The sequence below is a fragment of the Pelophylax lessonae genome (genome assembly GCF_965119305.1).
Source record: "Pelophylax lessonae genome assembly, chromosome: 2".
Taxonomy (NCBI): Eukaryota; Metazoa; Chordata; class Amphibia; order Anura; family Ranidae; genus Pelophylax; species Pelophylax lessonae.
This window is the reverse complement of record NC_138769.1, coordinates 451,987,512-452,002,513: the sequence shown is the minus strand read 5'-3', so window position 1 is coordinate 452,002,513 and position 15,002 is coordinate 451,987,512. Positions and strand designations below refer to the sequence as shown.

The 15,002-nt window shown below is 40.6% G+C and overlaps 1 protein-coding gene across 2 annotated transcripts in view; it reads right to left on the bottom strand.

Annotated features, from left to right (window-relative positions):
- AFF3 (ALF transcription elongation factor 3) overlaps positions 1–15,002 on the bottom strand; it is a 538,616-nt gene that overhangs the window by 130,214 nt on the left and 393,400 nt on the right. For both annotated transcript variants that reach the window (XM_082245997.1, XM_082245998.1), the window contains exon 5: positions 9,502–9,553. In XM_082245997.1, coding sequence (XP_082102123.1) covers positions 9,502–9,553 — 52 coding nt within the window. The remainder of the gene's footprint in view (positions 1–9,501; positions 9,554–15,002) is intronic.

The window sequence follows — 15,002 nt, the reverse complement described above, 5'->3', positions numbered from 1 at the left end:
GGCGTGGGGACTCCGCAGCACTCATCCCGGGGCCCTGACAGGAAGAATTTTGACTGGATTAGTGGTCCTAATTTGGAATCTAGCTTTGAGTGAGAAAGCTGAGCACCCGGGAGCAATAGATTTAGGTTTATTGGCTAGCATTGAACCAATTTTGTTACCATTAGCATAGAATTTTTGCTTGGTCCAACGGAGCTGGTGTTCTGCTGTATCCGTTAAACATAGGTCAAGATCTGCTCGGAGGCTCTCAACCCTGTCACGATTCGAACTGGATGGAACCTGTTTCAAAAGGACTGTGGCCGCATCCAGTTCAGATTCTAAGCTTGCTATATGCACTAGCCTCTCCTTCTTGCGTTTGGGAGCCCGTTGTATCAAATGGCCATGAATAACAGCTTTATATGCTTCCCATAAAGTTATGGAAGATCAAACAGAACCTGAGTTAAGAGTAAAATACTCAGATGACTTAACGCAGAGCTCTTCCACTAATGTAGAATGGGACAGAAGGGAGTCATTAAGGCTCCAGGATGTAAGTGGGGGTTAAATGCAGAAGAGATCTGCATGTAATCAAGAAAGTATCATGGTAAGACCAAGGTACAGTCAAGATAGAAGCAGAAATGATTTGGGGAAGAAATTGTTTTTGGGTGAACACATGGTCTATACGAAAGTAACTAGTGTGTGGGTGAGAATAGAAAGTATAGTCTCTTGCGATTGAGTGGAGTTCCCTCCAGATATCCTCAAGACCATATCAATCCAGACTGAGACAGACCTGAAGAGGAACGATCAAGTCTAGGATTGAGGACCATATTGAAATCCCCAATGCGACAGAAAAGGGATCTGTCTCTTATTAGGTGCTTGTTTGTATTTTTAAGGTTGAATATAGTTTTATTAACAAAATTGCAGATGATTACACAAACAAGCGCTCAAAAAGAATGAGCACAAATACACAGGTAAACTATTAGTATAACATTAGGTAAATTGCAAAATGAAAAATGCACAATAAAAGGGTTCTATATCCTGAACAAGGAACTGTTTGTTTGTTTGTTTATGCACAGTCAAGGGCTAGCAAAAAACAACCTTGATATTATCTAAAATTATTGCGAAAACCAAGAACACTGGTGTCTTTTATGGCACCGACCAGAGCATAAGACTTTAGCGCAGGGTCAGGAGACCCGTAATAGACCAATTCACAAAAACATTAATGGAAAAGAGAAGAGCAGAGAGTATATATGAAGATGAGGAGGTAAAAGGTGGAAAAATTAAAGAAAGAGGGGTAGTGGCGAGTTCTCTTGACTTTTAGAAGGTAAAGTATGTGTTTACAGACTTAATCTTTTGCTCAATTCCTCCGATGAGAAATAGTGCATCCAAATGCTCCAGAGTTGAATACATTTTTCCCATCCATCAAGCTCTTTAGCCCACATATCCTCCAAAAGGAATTTGTCATTTATTTTGGTCACCCACAGAGATAAGGATCGTGGGATGTATTCTTCCAGTATCTAGAGATTAACTGTCTAGCTATGGAGAGAAAGAATCTAAGCAGACTAGATTTATGGGATCTAACTGTGCCTTCACATATAAATTTGGAAGATCTGTAACCAAAAAGGGCGAATTCGGTCACACTCCCACCAGATGTGCAAGTACGTTCCTCTCTCAATGCGACAGCACCAGAATCTGTCCGTGGCCATTGAAAAAATCCAGTTGATAGTAACCGGATCACAATACCACCTGAATAGGAGTTTATAGTTTTTCTCCTGAGCGTAATCTGAGATAGGTGATTTATGGGTAAATAGAAATGCAGTATGCCAATCTTCAGTAGGAACCTCAGTCCCCAGCTCTCTGGATCACAATTTCGTAAATGTAGGCAATTTACTATGTGTGTGAGCCAATATTGATAGGTAGATCGCTGATATAGTGTGGCGGGGCACCTCTGGAAGGATACACATGCTCTCGAAATCCGATAGAGGTCTGTAAATCGAAGGTATGTAACGACTTACAACAGGCAGAGAAATTAAATTTCGATAGCCAATTTAAGGAAGAAGAAGAGGAATCAGGGTGAGTTACGAAGATTCCAAGAGACGCATTCACATAAGAACGGGCTGTAGGCTAAGAGGATCTATCGTATGAACCAAAATTTAACACATCTCTACTCTCCAGGGGGGCTGAGTTGTCAAATAGTGGAGTCAGTGGGCCCTGGTCGGAGGAGAGTGAAAAACTCTCTTTCCTATGGTACCAGATTTGGAGCGCTGCCACCATCAGAGGAGAGAGAGTAGCCAAGGATTTAAGCAAGGCACTGTGGCCCCATAACAATGCTCGAAGGTCTAGGTCTTCCTCCACTATAGTAAATGCTTTAATTGGGGGATGAGGGAACCATTCCAGCAGGCAAGATACTATAGCTGGTGCATTATGTACTTTTTGAAATCGGGTGGACCTGTCCCACCCTCTGATTTAGGATAACAGAGACGTTTATGTTGTAATCTGGTGTGGCCACTGCGCCAAGTGAATTGAATCACCAGGGAGCGAAGAGAGCGAAAAAAGGTGGAGGGAAGTCCGATTGGTATAGCCTGAAGAAGAAAAGCAGTTTTGGGTGTATATACACCTTTAGTACGTTAATTGGGCCGAACCAAGAAGCACTAATTTCCTGCCAAGATTTAATCGACCTTCTAATTTTCGTGAGAAGTGGGCTATAGTTGAGAGCGAATAAGTATTGTAAACGTGCTGGGATGGAGGTACCCAAGTAGGTAATGGCTTTGCATTGTGAAAAAAGGGGAGGACAGCGCTCAATAATTTTCTGTGCGTGAATCTAATTCTAATCAATTATTCCTAATAGATAAATAAATAAATAAATATATATATATATATATATATAAACCACAAATCACGAAAAACAATTACATAAACCGAATAGGTTTCCCCAAAAGTGCTTAAACTTTAAAGTGATTGTGCATATAATAAATTTAATTAACTATATAGTCCTTATAAATTAATATTAAATATATAGTCATATTGTATTTCCTCCATAATAGATGGGATACTGATGTATGGTTGAGTGACATATAGAAAAAGATCATCCGCGTAAAGCAATCATTTGCAGTGTGCTGATGGGCTATGTATACCGTTAATGGAAGAGTTGGACCTAATAGCCTGGGCTAGGTGTTTAATAACAATGGCGAAGAGTAGGGGCCACAAAGGACAACCTTGTTGAATTCTGTTTGTTATCCAGAATCTTGTTTGTATTTTTACATACACTTTTGAATAAATCCTGCTACACCATTGGCAACTTGGCACCTCTTTCTCCCCCTCCCCTTCTTATGTAACTCCTAGGGTAAATTCTTTAACTGTGGTTTTCCCTGCAGGCTAAACAAAACACTACAGAGACTCTGTAACTTTCCTACAGTTGCACCATAGGCAAATAGCTAAATGGGAGCTATTTTAAGCACCATTATTTCTACTTCTGTTCATTCAGTCCTAAAATTTTCACAGCGCTGCCAGGCAGCAGTCAGCCCAGGGACCTGACTTTTTTCTACAGGAGAGAGAGAGGAATTGGAAATTGGTAGGGATGCCCTCTAAAAATCATCTCATTATTGTTATATCTGAGATATGAGCAGTGGAACACTTAACTGCCCTGACTGAGAAATACCTTGAACAATTCAATAAAATTTGGGACATTTCCAGTTTCGGTTCAGCCCCCACATCTAACCCTACCTCTACGCAACTCTTCATTTCATCTTAACTATATATATATATATATATATATATATATATTCTTAGCAGGTCATCTTTTATCATGCTGTGTGAGATACATGTTGGTAGCCACAGGCAGGTACCTATATGTAGACTCAATCTTTTTCACTGTTACACATTTGTTCCTTTTACAGCTCTTTTCTCTTTTCATGTTTTGCCTTAAATATTTCATAGGTTTAAGTCTGGTATTCCACTGTATAATGATTTCTGGGCTAAACCTGCCTGTCTGTGTTACAGTCAGGCCAAACTTCTCAATCTGAATGTATGTATCAGAATATATGTATACTTCTATATCATTATAACATGTGTAAGATGGTATTAACCTTATGTATTATACCCACGTTACCTCTTTAATCTTTAATAACAAAATTACAACATTTAAACAAAAAAAAGTATCCAGCTTGATGGGACTTCTCCTTTTGCTATGAAGTTAACTTTTGCACATATCAAAGTCTACCTGTTTTTTGCCCAAATTTATAATATACTAGCTATAAGATAACAGGTATCTAATAAAAGTATTTTTACAATAAAAATCCATCATCAAATTTAACAAACATTTTATTTTTACACATTTATCATCTTTCATGTGTTCCAATATCTTAGCTATGTAAATGTCCATAAAAACTTGTACGGATTCTGAAGAGAGGTCTTTACACAGAACTATGAAATGTATAACCTTTTCAGAATGGCCAGAGTTTCCTCTTTCTACATATCCCTCCAGATGGCAATACAGCTCTTCCTTACAGTTCACATTTAGTTGTTCAAAAGAGCAATTATATCATACTTTGTAAATGCTGTGGCAGTAAAGTACCATGTAGTAGGAAATTATCTTGCTGAGTGCTTGCCAGGTTTTCTGATAACTCTTTCAATGTATGCCAAGACATAATTATCTCTTTGACTAAATCATCAAAAAAAGCAGGGCAATCGTGACATTTATATCTGCTGATAGCCCATTATACCACCAATTTATTGGAGGTATCAAAGCCATTGACATTGTGTTTTCCTTGCAATGCCTTTTTCAAATACTCTTCCTGGATATATGACAAGGACCAAATAGTTTTTGGTCAACATAAATATGATATCTGGGTACTACAGTAGACCTGCTAATGCATACTACACAGGAAATCTGACTATTGAAGTGGTCACTGATGTCAATGACAACTGTTGCTACGTATTCACACAGAATAGAATAGGGTTATATCTTAAACCCTGTCGATTCCCAGTAGAATTACCAAATTCGTTAAATCAAGCAAACTGCTACAAAACTAATGTACTAATCAGTTAACGTGTCACTAAACCCAAATCATAAAAAAACTATCAATAAATGCTGCAGTGGCGGCTGGAGCTCAAAATTTTTGGGGGGGCGCAAACAGAAAAATGTAATAGGCATTGCTTTGCGGCAAAAAATGCTGTAAAAAATTGCGTGACTTTGAGGTCGCAAAAGTGGGAAAGGGGCCTTCAGTAATCAAGGTATAGTGTGCCCCCTTTCAATGCAGAGAGACCAGCGTGCCCCCTTTTAATGCACAGTGACCAGCGTGCCCCCTTTCAATGCAGTGACCAGCGTGCATGCCCCTAATGCAGAGACCAGCATACATGCCCCCTTCAATGCAGTGACCAGCGTACCATTCCCCCAATGCAGAGATCAGCGTACATGCCCCCAATGCAGTGACCAGCGTACATGCCCCCAATGCAGTGACCAGCGTACATGCCCCCAATGCAGAGATCAGCGTACATGCCCCCTTCAATGCAGTGACCAGCATACCATTCCCCCTAATGTAGTGACCAGCATATGTGCCCCCAATGCAGAGATCAGCATACATAGCATACATTCTCCCATCTGATTGTACAATCTCCTTTATATCTCCAATCTGATTGGGTACAAGGTAGTTGGATTGTTTTGGTAAATCTAAACGGATTGTATAGTGTATGGGCAGCTCTCTAGATGGTGTGGTGATATATGTGACATGACAGGGCCTCTATAGTTACAGAATAGCACCTGAGTCAGCTCTCACCTTCCTCCTCCCAGGCTCTCAGCTCCCCGGGGCCGCTCCTCCTCACACTGCCCAGGAACTCCTCCAGTAACGGGCACATCCTGTGGTCCAGGCGCTGCGGACAGCTCTTCTCCCGGACATAGGCTTCCTGTGCAAGCTGGCAGTGCTCCCTTAGCTCCCTGGGCTCCAGCAGCCTCAGCTCCCCCAGCAGGGACTCCCTCTGTCCGGCCGTCAGCTCGTCCCAGAAGCGCAGCAGCTGCTCCTGACCGGCCTCTTGCACCCGCCGCCGCTCCATCCGCCCGTTACTATGGGAACCGCACACGCCGCTCTCCCTGGCCTCCGTAACCCGGGTACCCTCCGCTCTGGGGTCACTATGGACTGGAGACCGGAGCCCGAGGCTAAGACAGCGGCAGCTCGCGGCTTCTCCGGCATGGAAATGTCTCCTCAGTCCTCGGCTCCCGGCTCCTGGCTCCCACCTCCTCTACCAGCCAATTGCATTGGGTTTGCCTTTCGGCCAATCAGGAAGCACATATCGGACATGCTTCCTGATTGGCCAGGAGGAGGATCCATGTGACAATAGCGAATTTTCATTTGCTATTGTCATACAATGGGTGGGCTCAGGGCGCACTGCTCTGCGCCCCGGGTCCACCCTTTGCATCGCCCTATTAGAGCCTCTGGATCTAATCAGGTGATGCAAAAAAAAAAAAAGCCCATTAAACTCCACGCGTCCGACACCCCTGCGTGAAGATTAGGGGGCCGTACGCATGGATGGGGGGCGGCGCCCCTGCGCCCTCAATAGACCGGCCGCCACTGAAATGCTGTATTACATGCTGTTAATACTCACAAAAAAAAAACGGGCTAATTCTGCTGTTCTCTATCTCCCTCTTCTGTCCAAGTCCCCAATTAATCTATAAATTTAGACCTAGAGCAGTGTTAGCAGTTTTGCACATGCTTAGTTTTCAGTGAGTTTCTATGCTGAGCATTTCCTCCCTATCATATCGGAGTAGCCCATGTTATTATAGAGTCACACATGTGGGTGTATATACAGTGGAAAATAACAGCCCACTCTCTCCCTGCTCTTCCATGCCCACTAACCAGCTAAGCACAATAGGGGGCGGGATATTACATGTACTGTAGATTGATGGAGGCTTTACTCTTATTCTAAGACACAGGCTGGAGGGGCGTGATACAGCCTGTGACTTGCAGAAATCCGCCCACACCATGTCATTGTCAAAAAATAATAAAGATTTAATTTCAAATCTATATTTGTATGACAGGTTAAAACCATTTATTGATATTAATTATTTATTTTTACTCTGTATTTCAAAGGCTGTTTTTTTCATTTTGAACATGTGACGAGTAGCAGAGGACTAGAAGCTCCTCCTGCCACTGTTTCCCTGCAGACAGGCTGAGAGAGAGCTGGGTAATGTGACAGTCGTATATCGATTAGGAAAAGGTACTTAGATGTTGTTTTAATTAAAATAATTACAGTGCCATCATTCATATACAGAAATAGAAGGGACGATTTAAATTAAACAGTGTGTGTTTCGAATCACTTTTAGTCTGTTTATGTCTCTGCTCTTCAGTGCATTGTAAAATTTTGAGGCCTTAAAAATATTTAGGATACTGCAGTATAATGCATGAGAAGCACATTTAACCATCAGACAATATATATATATATATATATATATATATATATTTTTTTTTTTTTTTTTTAAAGAAAATACAGTGAAAAAGAAAAACACATTTTAATAAAGCGTATGTTACCCCCAAAGTTATTATTTCATAAATGTGTCTGTGCTTCCTTCTAGGGGTATATTATTGTAGAAACCAAAAACAAAACAGAGGGCGCATCGACCTAGTTAATTATCAGTTATCAAAAACATAACTTTATTAATATAAAAGCTGGTAAGTATTATACTCACATAGTGACAGTTGCATTAAATCTCATCACAAATAACAGCACCATCCAGTCCACAGTATATCATAATCTGTGGCAGGACAATTTAAGATCCTATAGGCTAATGCGTTTCAAGGACTAACCTCTTCCTCAGAGCCACTATTTGTAGCCTGTTCAAGTTTTATTTCCTCCTTTTATTAGAAATATCTGGTGATCCTGACAGTCCATCATCTTTGCTGTTCTAATCTGACCAGGGCAAGCATGAAAGCATATCCCTGCTGGCACGGTAAGTCTGCATATCAGTGCCTTTCTGTTGGACTCAAAAGATGCTGTGCCAATGTAAGGCATGCCTGTATCTCTGTGGTCGGTTCAGCCAACATGCCCCCTCTGTCCAGACTCGCTATTTTGACATACTGCAGCAACCAGCACTCATGGTCAGACTGCATTCTGGAGCACAGTAAACATAGGCTGCATTTTGAATAGCAGCATAAAAAAAATACTTCTCCCAGGTGGGTGACAATAAAAAGTCCTGCCTACTTTCTAAACTTACACGCCTCTTTAGCGAAGAGGAGATGAAATGACTGCAGAATAAAATTTAATTAAAAAAAGGTAAAAACATTTAATAATTGTAAATATGGTAACCAAATGTTTCGTGATTGTTTCAATGCATTTTACATTTACTTTAACACACAGAAATACAAATCAAAACATGTTAAAACACTCAACCATGTTTTTTTTTTAAAAAAACTCTATCTAAAGTCAAAACTTTTTTATATTGGTTAGAGTAGTTACAGAGTACAATAAAAACCTGATAATTGCTCTAATCCTTACTGCTCTATTCTAATATAACATATGCTTCACCTTTAGTTATGAGTATGGGTGATTTTCATAAAAAAAAATTGGTGTCTTTTTTTCAGAATTTAAATATTCTTTGTAATTAAAAAAAAAAAATACTTTATGTAGTGGCTACCATAGTAAAAGTTGGACTTTAAAAGTAGTCAAGAGGAAAATACTAATTGAACGTCATTACATCATGAAACTGTTTAAAAGAACCTTTTTTTAAATTTATTTGACATTTAATATGAACAACCATTTTGTAAAAATACACATCAGTTACACAAAATTATAGGCTTATAAGACTTACTGTACAAATGCAAAACTAGGATAAATCACGACACCTATATTTATCAGACAGATCAATTAAAAGTGTTCAATACATCTTATCACTAAATCCTGAAGAAGCTGCAGAGGACTGTGAAATGCATCACAAAATATGGGTGTTGGGATGTATCTTATTTTTGCTTTTGTGATCTTTACAATAAGGCTAGGTTCACATCTTCTCCTTTCCTGCGTGTCGTGTTTGCACAGGCAGTGCAGCCAATTCATTTGAATGGGCTGCTGTACCTGTGGAAAATGCAGGGAAAAGGTCCCTGAACCTTTTTCCAAAAATCACCTGCAGGGCATCTGCTGCAGCACTATGTAGTTTCACACATCCAAAAACATGCTATGGTGCCATTTACACACATTCCTGTGCCTGCAATAGTGTGAACCTAGCCTAAGTCTTATCTTACGATTTTAAGTAACAGATATGTATTTTATGAAATGGGTGATCACTTTTAATGATAAATGAAATAAAATACGTTTTTTTTTTTTAACACATCCATAATGTAGTGGCATCCAATTACTATTTTCCTCTTGGATACATTTAAAGTTCTACTTTTTCTGTGGTAAGTTCACATATAGTATTTTATATCTTTGTGATGGTACCTTTGAGGAAATAAACTAGACCATTATGTGGCTTCCACTCTCTATGTATCTGCAGTCTTATTCATTGTGATGAATTGAAAAAGAAAAACAAAAAACCGAGGCACTTACGATGTTTGAGCTGAACAATCAGCTGGGCTTCTGATCTTCAAATCACTGTGTTCTTGGGGAAAAAAAAAGGAAGGATTAATATCTCAAACAAACCCAAAATATGAACTGATAATTTATTACATTTACATTTTTTTACTATGTTCTGGGTGGTGAAATATAATGCATCATTTGTACACGCAGCAGTATAATTAAATTTAAAGGAAACATGCCATGAGACAAGTAAGGAAACTGTCATTACTGACCTCTCCTTCTGAAAATGCTAGGTACATTGTCTTCATGTTTACACTCTAGCTTCAATACTTTGAGTCAGTTTCAGCATTTCAACCAGACAGCTAGCATTTTCAGAAAAGGGACAGCAATGACAGCCCCCATATTTAATTCATGAGTGGGTTACTGTAAAAATGTATCTAAAGCCTAAAACTTGTTTTTTTTAATTTTGGATAGAGCAGGGAATTGTTAAAACCCCTGTCAGTGCTCTTAATGTTCCATTGGGCAGATTCCCATTCACTTCCTTTCTTGTAGATCTCTGCAATGTGAAGGAAATCTATTTTAGTCAGCAATAATTAAACAGATAGGGTTTGTCTCTCTAATGGGGGCCAGGTAGCAATAAAAACCTGAAAGGGGTTCTAATCCCCTCTATTCTATCCCAAACGAAAAAAAAAAAGTGTTTGGCTTTAGAAACAATTTAAGTACAATTTTTCAATTAAGAGCCTTTTTTTTTTTTTTTTTTTTACAAAGCAGTGAATGTGACATTTATGACAATGATGAGGTCCAATGAACCTCAAAGAAAGAAATTTACTAAAAACAATGCACCCTCTCTTCTCCAAAATGCACAACTCAGTGACAAGAGTTTATTTAAAATCCTTGTGTGTGAGAAATTTCATAGAACATCCCCATCCAGCTCAAGCAGACTATCATAAATCACATTACAACATACCATAGACCCATCAGCAGAAGTCTTGCAAACCAGAGCACTAACAGACTTTGTAACCAGCATTTTAACCATAGAATTTTAAGAAGGCACCATTGTAACATTACTGTTCCATAAACCTCTAGCAGTGCTTAACAGGCCCTAAAGTTAATCTAAACCTAAAAACAAAAAATGTATACATTGTAGCTTACAAATTCTTAGATGTGGTTATTTTAATTTTCTGTTATTAGGCTTTTTTCCCCCTTTATTTCCACTAGGTGATCTGGTCAGTAACCCACTTCGTGTATATATGTTTTAACTAAATGAATAAACACAAACAATAAAACAGCCATCACATTTAAGGGTTGGAAAGCTACAATATATAAAATCTTTGCTTTTGGGTTTAGATACGCTTTAATTCATGTTGTAATTGGCTGTCATAAAGCTATCTAAAGCAAAACACATTTGCGTTTGGTTCTGTTTGACCTGAAACTTCCCTTTTCACACATGCCAGCTCTCAAAATCTACACATAATTCATAAATCATGATATTATAGAACTACATACATACAAGTTTCTATTTAAAAGCATAAGAAAATACCGTTCACTTAGATACCAAAACCCCTATATTACATGGTGCGGAATGCTGATGGGACACGTTACTCCTTCCGAGGAAGCCCTACATCAATTCTACATCATGTTTACTGTCTATCTAATTGTAATTTAGTTCTGTGCAATAATATGTCTGTTGTTGAACTGTAAAATAAAGTCATCAGCAAAAATTTTGATGCAGTTCAAAAACTGTCACTTTTAATCCTGTTTATTTTACTGTATTGCAATATCTTTTTTTGTAATGTTTTTCCTGCACTGTTTTTTTTTGTTTCATGAAAATGATACTAACAAAATAATTACGCTTATTCTCTTAATCTATAAACTGTAAATTAAATCTTGCTCTAATAGTGTATTCAATAGTGTAAAAAATGTGCAATAAAATATATAGTACAAAAACAATGGATAAACATATTGTGGGGAATTAGCTCGGTGGCGGGTATGGATGACCCCTTTGGGGGGGTTCGTTACACAGGGAGATAGCCGAGAAGTGGTTGCAAACAACAGTTTGGTTTATTCTTGCAATTTACTTCACACAAGTGCAAGCCTCAAAAACAGCAAAATAAAAATAAAACACAAAATAAATCCTTGCCACTGTGGGCGGCTACCTTCTCACATACAGGAACCTACCTACGGAGTCTGTCTCCAACCTACTGTTGGGCAAACTTTGCTGATCCTACAGCAGACACTGAATAGTCCATTTATTTTCTCTTCACACAACAAATGTCCATTGAACATGTCCCTTTTCCTCTTCACATTGAACATGTCCCTTTGCTTCACATAGAACACATTCCTTTGTTTGTCTCTTCACATAGCAACCATTCCTTTGCTTGTCTCTTCACATAGCAAACAGTGCATTTATTTCTTTCCACATAGAAATAGTCCAAGACCTCACCTTGAGTAGTCTTCACACTTTTTACCCTCCTCAGCGCACATCGCTCCAGGAGGTCTTCACACTTTTTACCCTCCTCAGCGCACATCGCTCCAGGAGGTCTTCACCCATGCTCACACAGCGTCAGGAGGCACACATCTGACTGTCCTCCTCTCCCCAGCTCAGACAGCGTCAGGAGGCAGCAATCCTTAGACTTCCTTTGGACAAATTATAGAGGCCTTAACTTCCTCATTCTGAACAGCTGAAGGCCTTTCAACTTCCTTAAGCCGTCCTGGCTACCTTTGCAGCCGACACCCTATAGTAATTAGTGAATTTTCTAAACCAGGTGGAAATGTATCTCCTGTCTGTGACTACATCCACAGATTTACCTGACTTCCTGTCACAATATATATACACAATTCTTAAAAAGAATAAATATATATATGTATAAAATATGTGCATGTGTGAAATGAAGCTGCTGTGACTCTAAGAAAACCTTAGGAACAAATATACAACCAAAATTAAAACAGCGCTAGCATATAATCATCAAACCATTCCATATAAAATTGACATCATAATAATGTGAAATAAATAAATAAATAAATAGTCCTTTTAAAATTAGTGAAATATCCAAATAAAGTGCTCCAGTGCAGAATAATAAATATTAAAGGTGCTCCAAGGTGATGGTGACCCCTCTTGGTTCCCCACTCACCGCAATGTCTGATTAAAACAGCTTGAATATATGTGTTGCCCAGAGCCTCCTTTCATGGACTATCACTCTGTATCACTGTGTCTCCTTAGGTAGACGTAGGTGAAGTATTCCCCTTCTTATGCTAATCCTCAGGAGCAGATTGAGGAGGATAGATTTTTTTTCAGTGCTATTCTGGTTTTTTTTGTTATTTCTTTCCTTGTGTCTCTTCTCTTTCTTATTTGATGGCAGATCGGACCAATTTGGCTTTGGCTTTAGCACCATCAGACAATTCTTTCCTCTTCCAGAAACCAGCACCTAGGATGGACACACGAGCACTTTCTGGAACTAAAATTTGATCCCCTCTCCATAGCAGTCCATTTCTGGGTACCAGTATAGTTCCAGCAGGATGGGGAGCACTTACTGTGGCTTGTCTCAGAGCGGTAAGAAGGTCAGACTGTAATAGTAGAAAGTTACCTTGGGTTAAGATGGTGACGGGTACAAGGATTTCTTATTCTTGGAACCCGGTCGGTACGTTATATGGAATGTAAATCTGGGAAAAAAAGTCCCCACCTTGCTTGGCGAGGTCTCAGGCGTTTGGCTGTCCTCAAATACTCCAGGTTCTTATGATCCGTGTAGATGAGTATGGGATGTGCCGCCCCTTCCAATTGATGGCAAGGAGTTCCCGATCCCCTACATCATAGTTCCTCTCTGCAGGACAAAGCTTACGGGAGAAGAAAGCTACCGGATGAATCAGGTCTTTGAGACCTTGATGCTGGGAGATGACTGCTTCTACTGCGATTTCTGAGGCGTCTACTTCGAGGATGTAAGGCAGGGCGGGATCTGGGTGGCTGAGGATAGGAGCAGAAGTAAACAGTTCCTTCAGGACTGTAAATGCAACTTGTGCCCTTGGGAGACCAGTGGAAGCGGGTACCTTGTTTGGTGAGCAGGGTAATAGGGGCGATGATGGAAGAGAACCCCCTGATAAATTTCCTGTAGAAATTTGCGAATCCTATGAAACGCTGAATCCCCTTTTTATCCACTGGTGCGGGCCAATCCAGGATGGCGGAGACCTTCTGAGGGTGCATTTTGACCCCTTCAGAGGAGATTATTAACCCGAGGAATTGGATACACTGCTGTTCAAATTTGCATTTCTCTGGTTTTGCGTAGAGCCTGTGTAGCCGGAGTCGGTGGAGTACCTTTTTAACGTGTTCTCGGTGCTGGGCCAGGGAGGAAGAGAAGACCAAGATATCGTCCAGGTAGACAATTACAAAGATGTCCAGGTATTCTCTGAAGATGTCGTTGACGAAGTGCTGGAAGGTGGCCGGGGCATTGCAGAGCCCAAAAGGCATCACCATATTTTCGTAATGCCCGAATCGGGTGCGGAATGCTGTCTTCCATTCATCCCCCTCCCTAATATGGACCAAACTGTAGGCTCCCCGCAGGCCGAGCTTGGTGAATACAGAGGCGGTTCTTAGTCTCTAGAAGAGTTCAGGAATCAAGGGTAGGGGGTACCGGTTTTGGACCGTAATTTTATTTAACTCACGGTAGTCCACACATGGCCGAAGTGAATGGTCTTTTTTCTCCACAAAAAAGATCCCAGCTCCTGCCGGGGAAGTAGAGGGTCGGATGAATCCCTTCTCTAGATTCTCTGTCACATAGTCTTTAAGGGTACCCAATTCTCTAAACGATAAAGGAAAGATACGTCCGAAAGGGATCTCGGCCCCCGGAAGCAATTCAATTGGACAATCATAGGGGCGGTGGGGGGGGTAAGGTCTCAGCCCCCTGTTTACTGAAGACATCCAAGTATTCATGATAAGATACTGGGACAGAGGAACGTATCTCTTTATCAGCGTCCATACAGAGTAGGGTGCTAGGAGCACTATGGCGTACTGGCAGGCAATGATTCTGGCAGTAAGGGGACTGGAAATTGACGTCTCCAGAAGTCCAATTAATCTGCGGGTTGTGCGCCTGCAACCAGGGTAACCCCAGAATAACAGGAAACAAGGGAGAAGAGATGGCATCCAGGCACAACAACTCCTTGTGCCCTTCGAGAGTGGCCACAGGCAATGGAGGGGTTTCTTGGGTTACTGGCCCAGACTTGATGTGGGACCCATCCGCTAGGAAGATGGAGAGTCCCTGCGACTTGGGTCGAAGTGGGATGCGTTGATGAGCAGCAAAGGTAAGGTCAATGAAGCAGCTGCATGCCCCGGAATCAATAATAGCGGTGACCGGGATCGGGCCTTCTGGGAGCTGGAATGAGATGTAGAGAGCCAGGTGAGTGGTATTGTTGACAGAAACTGGATAACTTAAGGGGGATATAGAAAGACACTTACGCTTCTTTGCTGGGCATGAGCGTACAAAGTGTCCGGCCTCTCCGCAGTACAGACACAGGTTGTTCTGACGTCGTCGTGAGCATTCTTC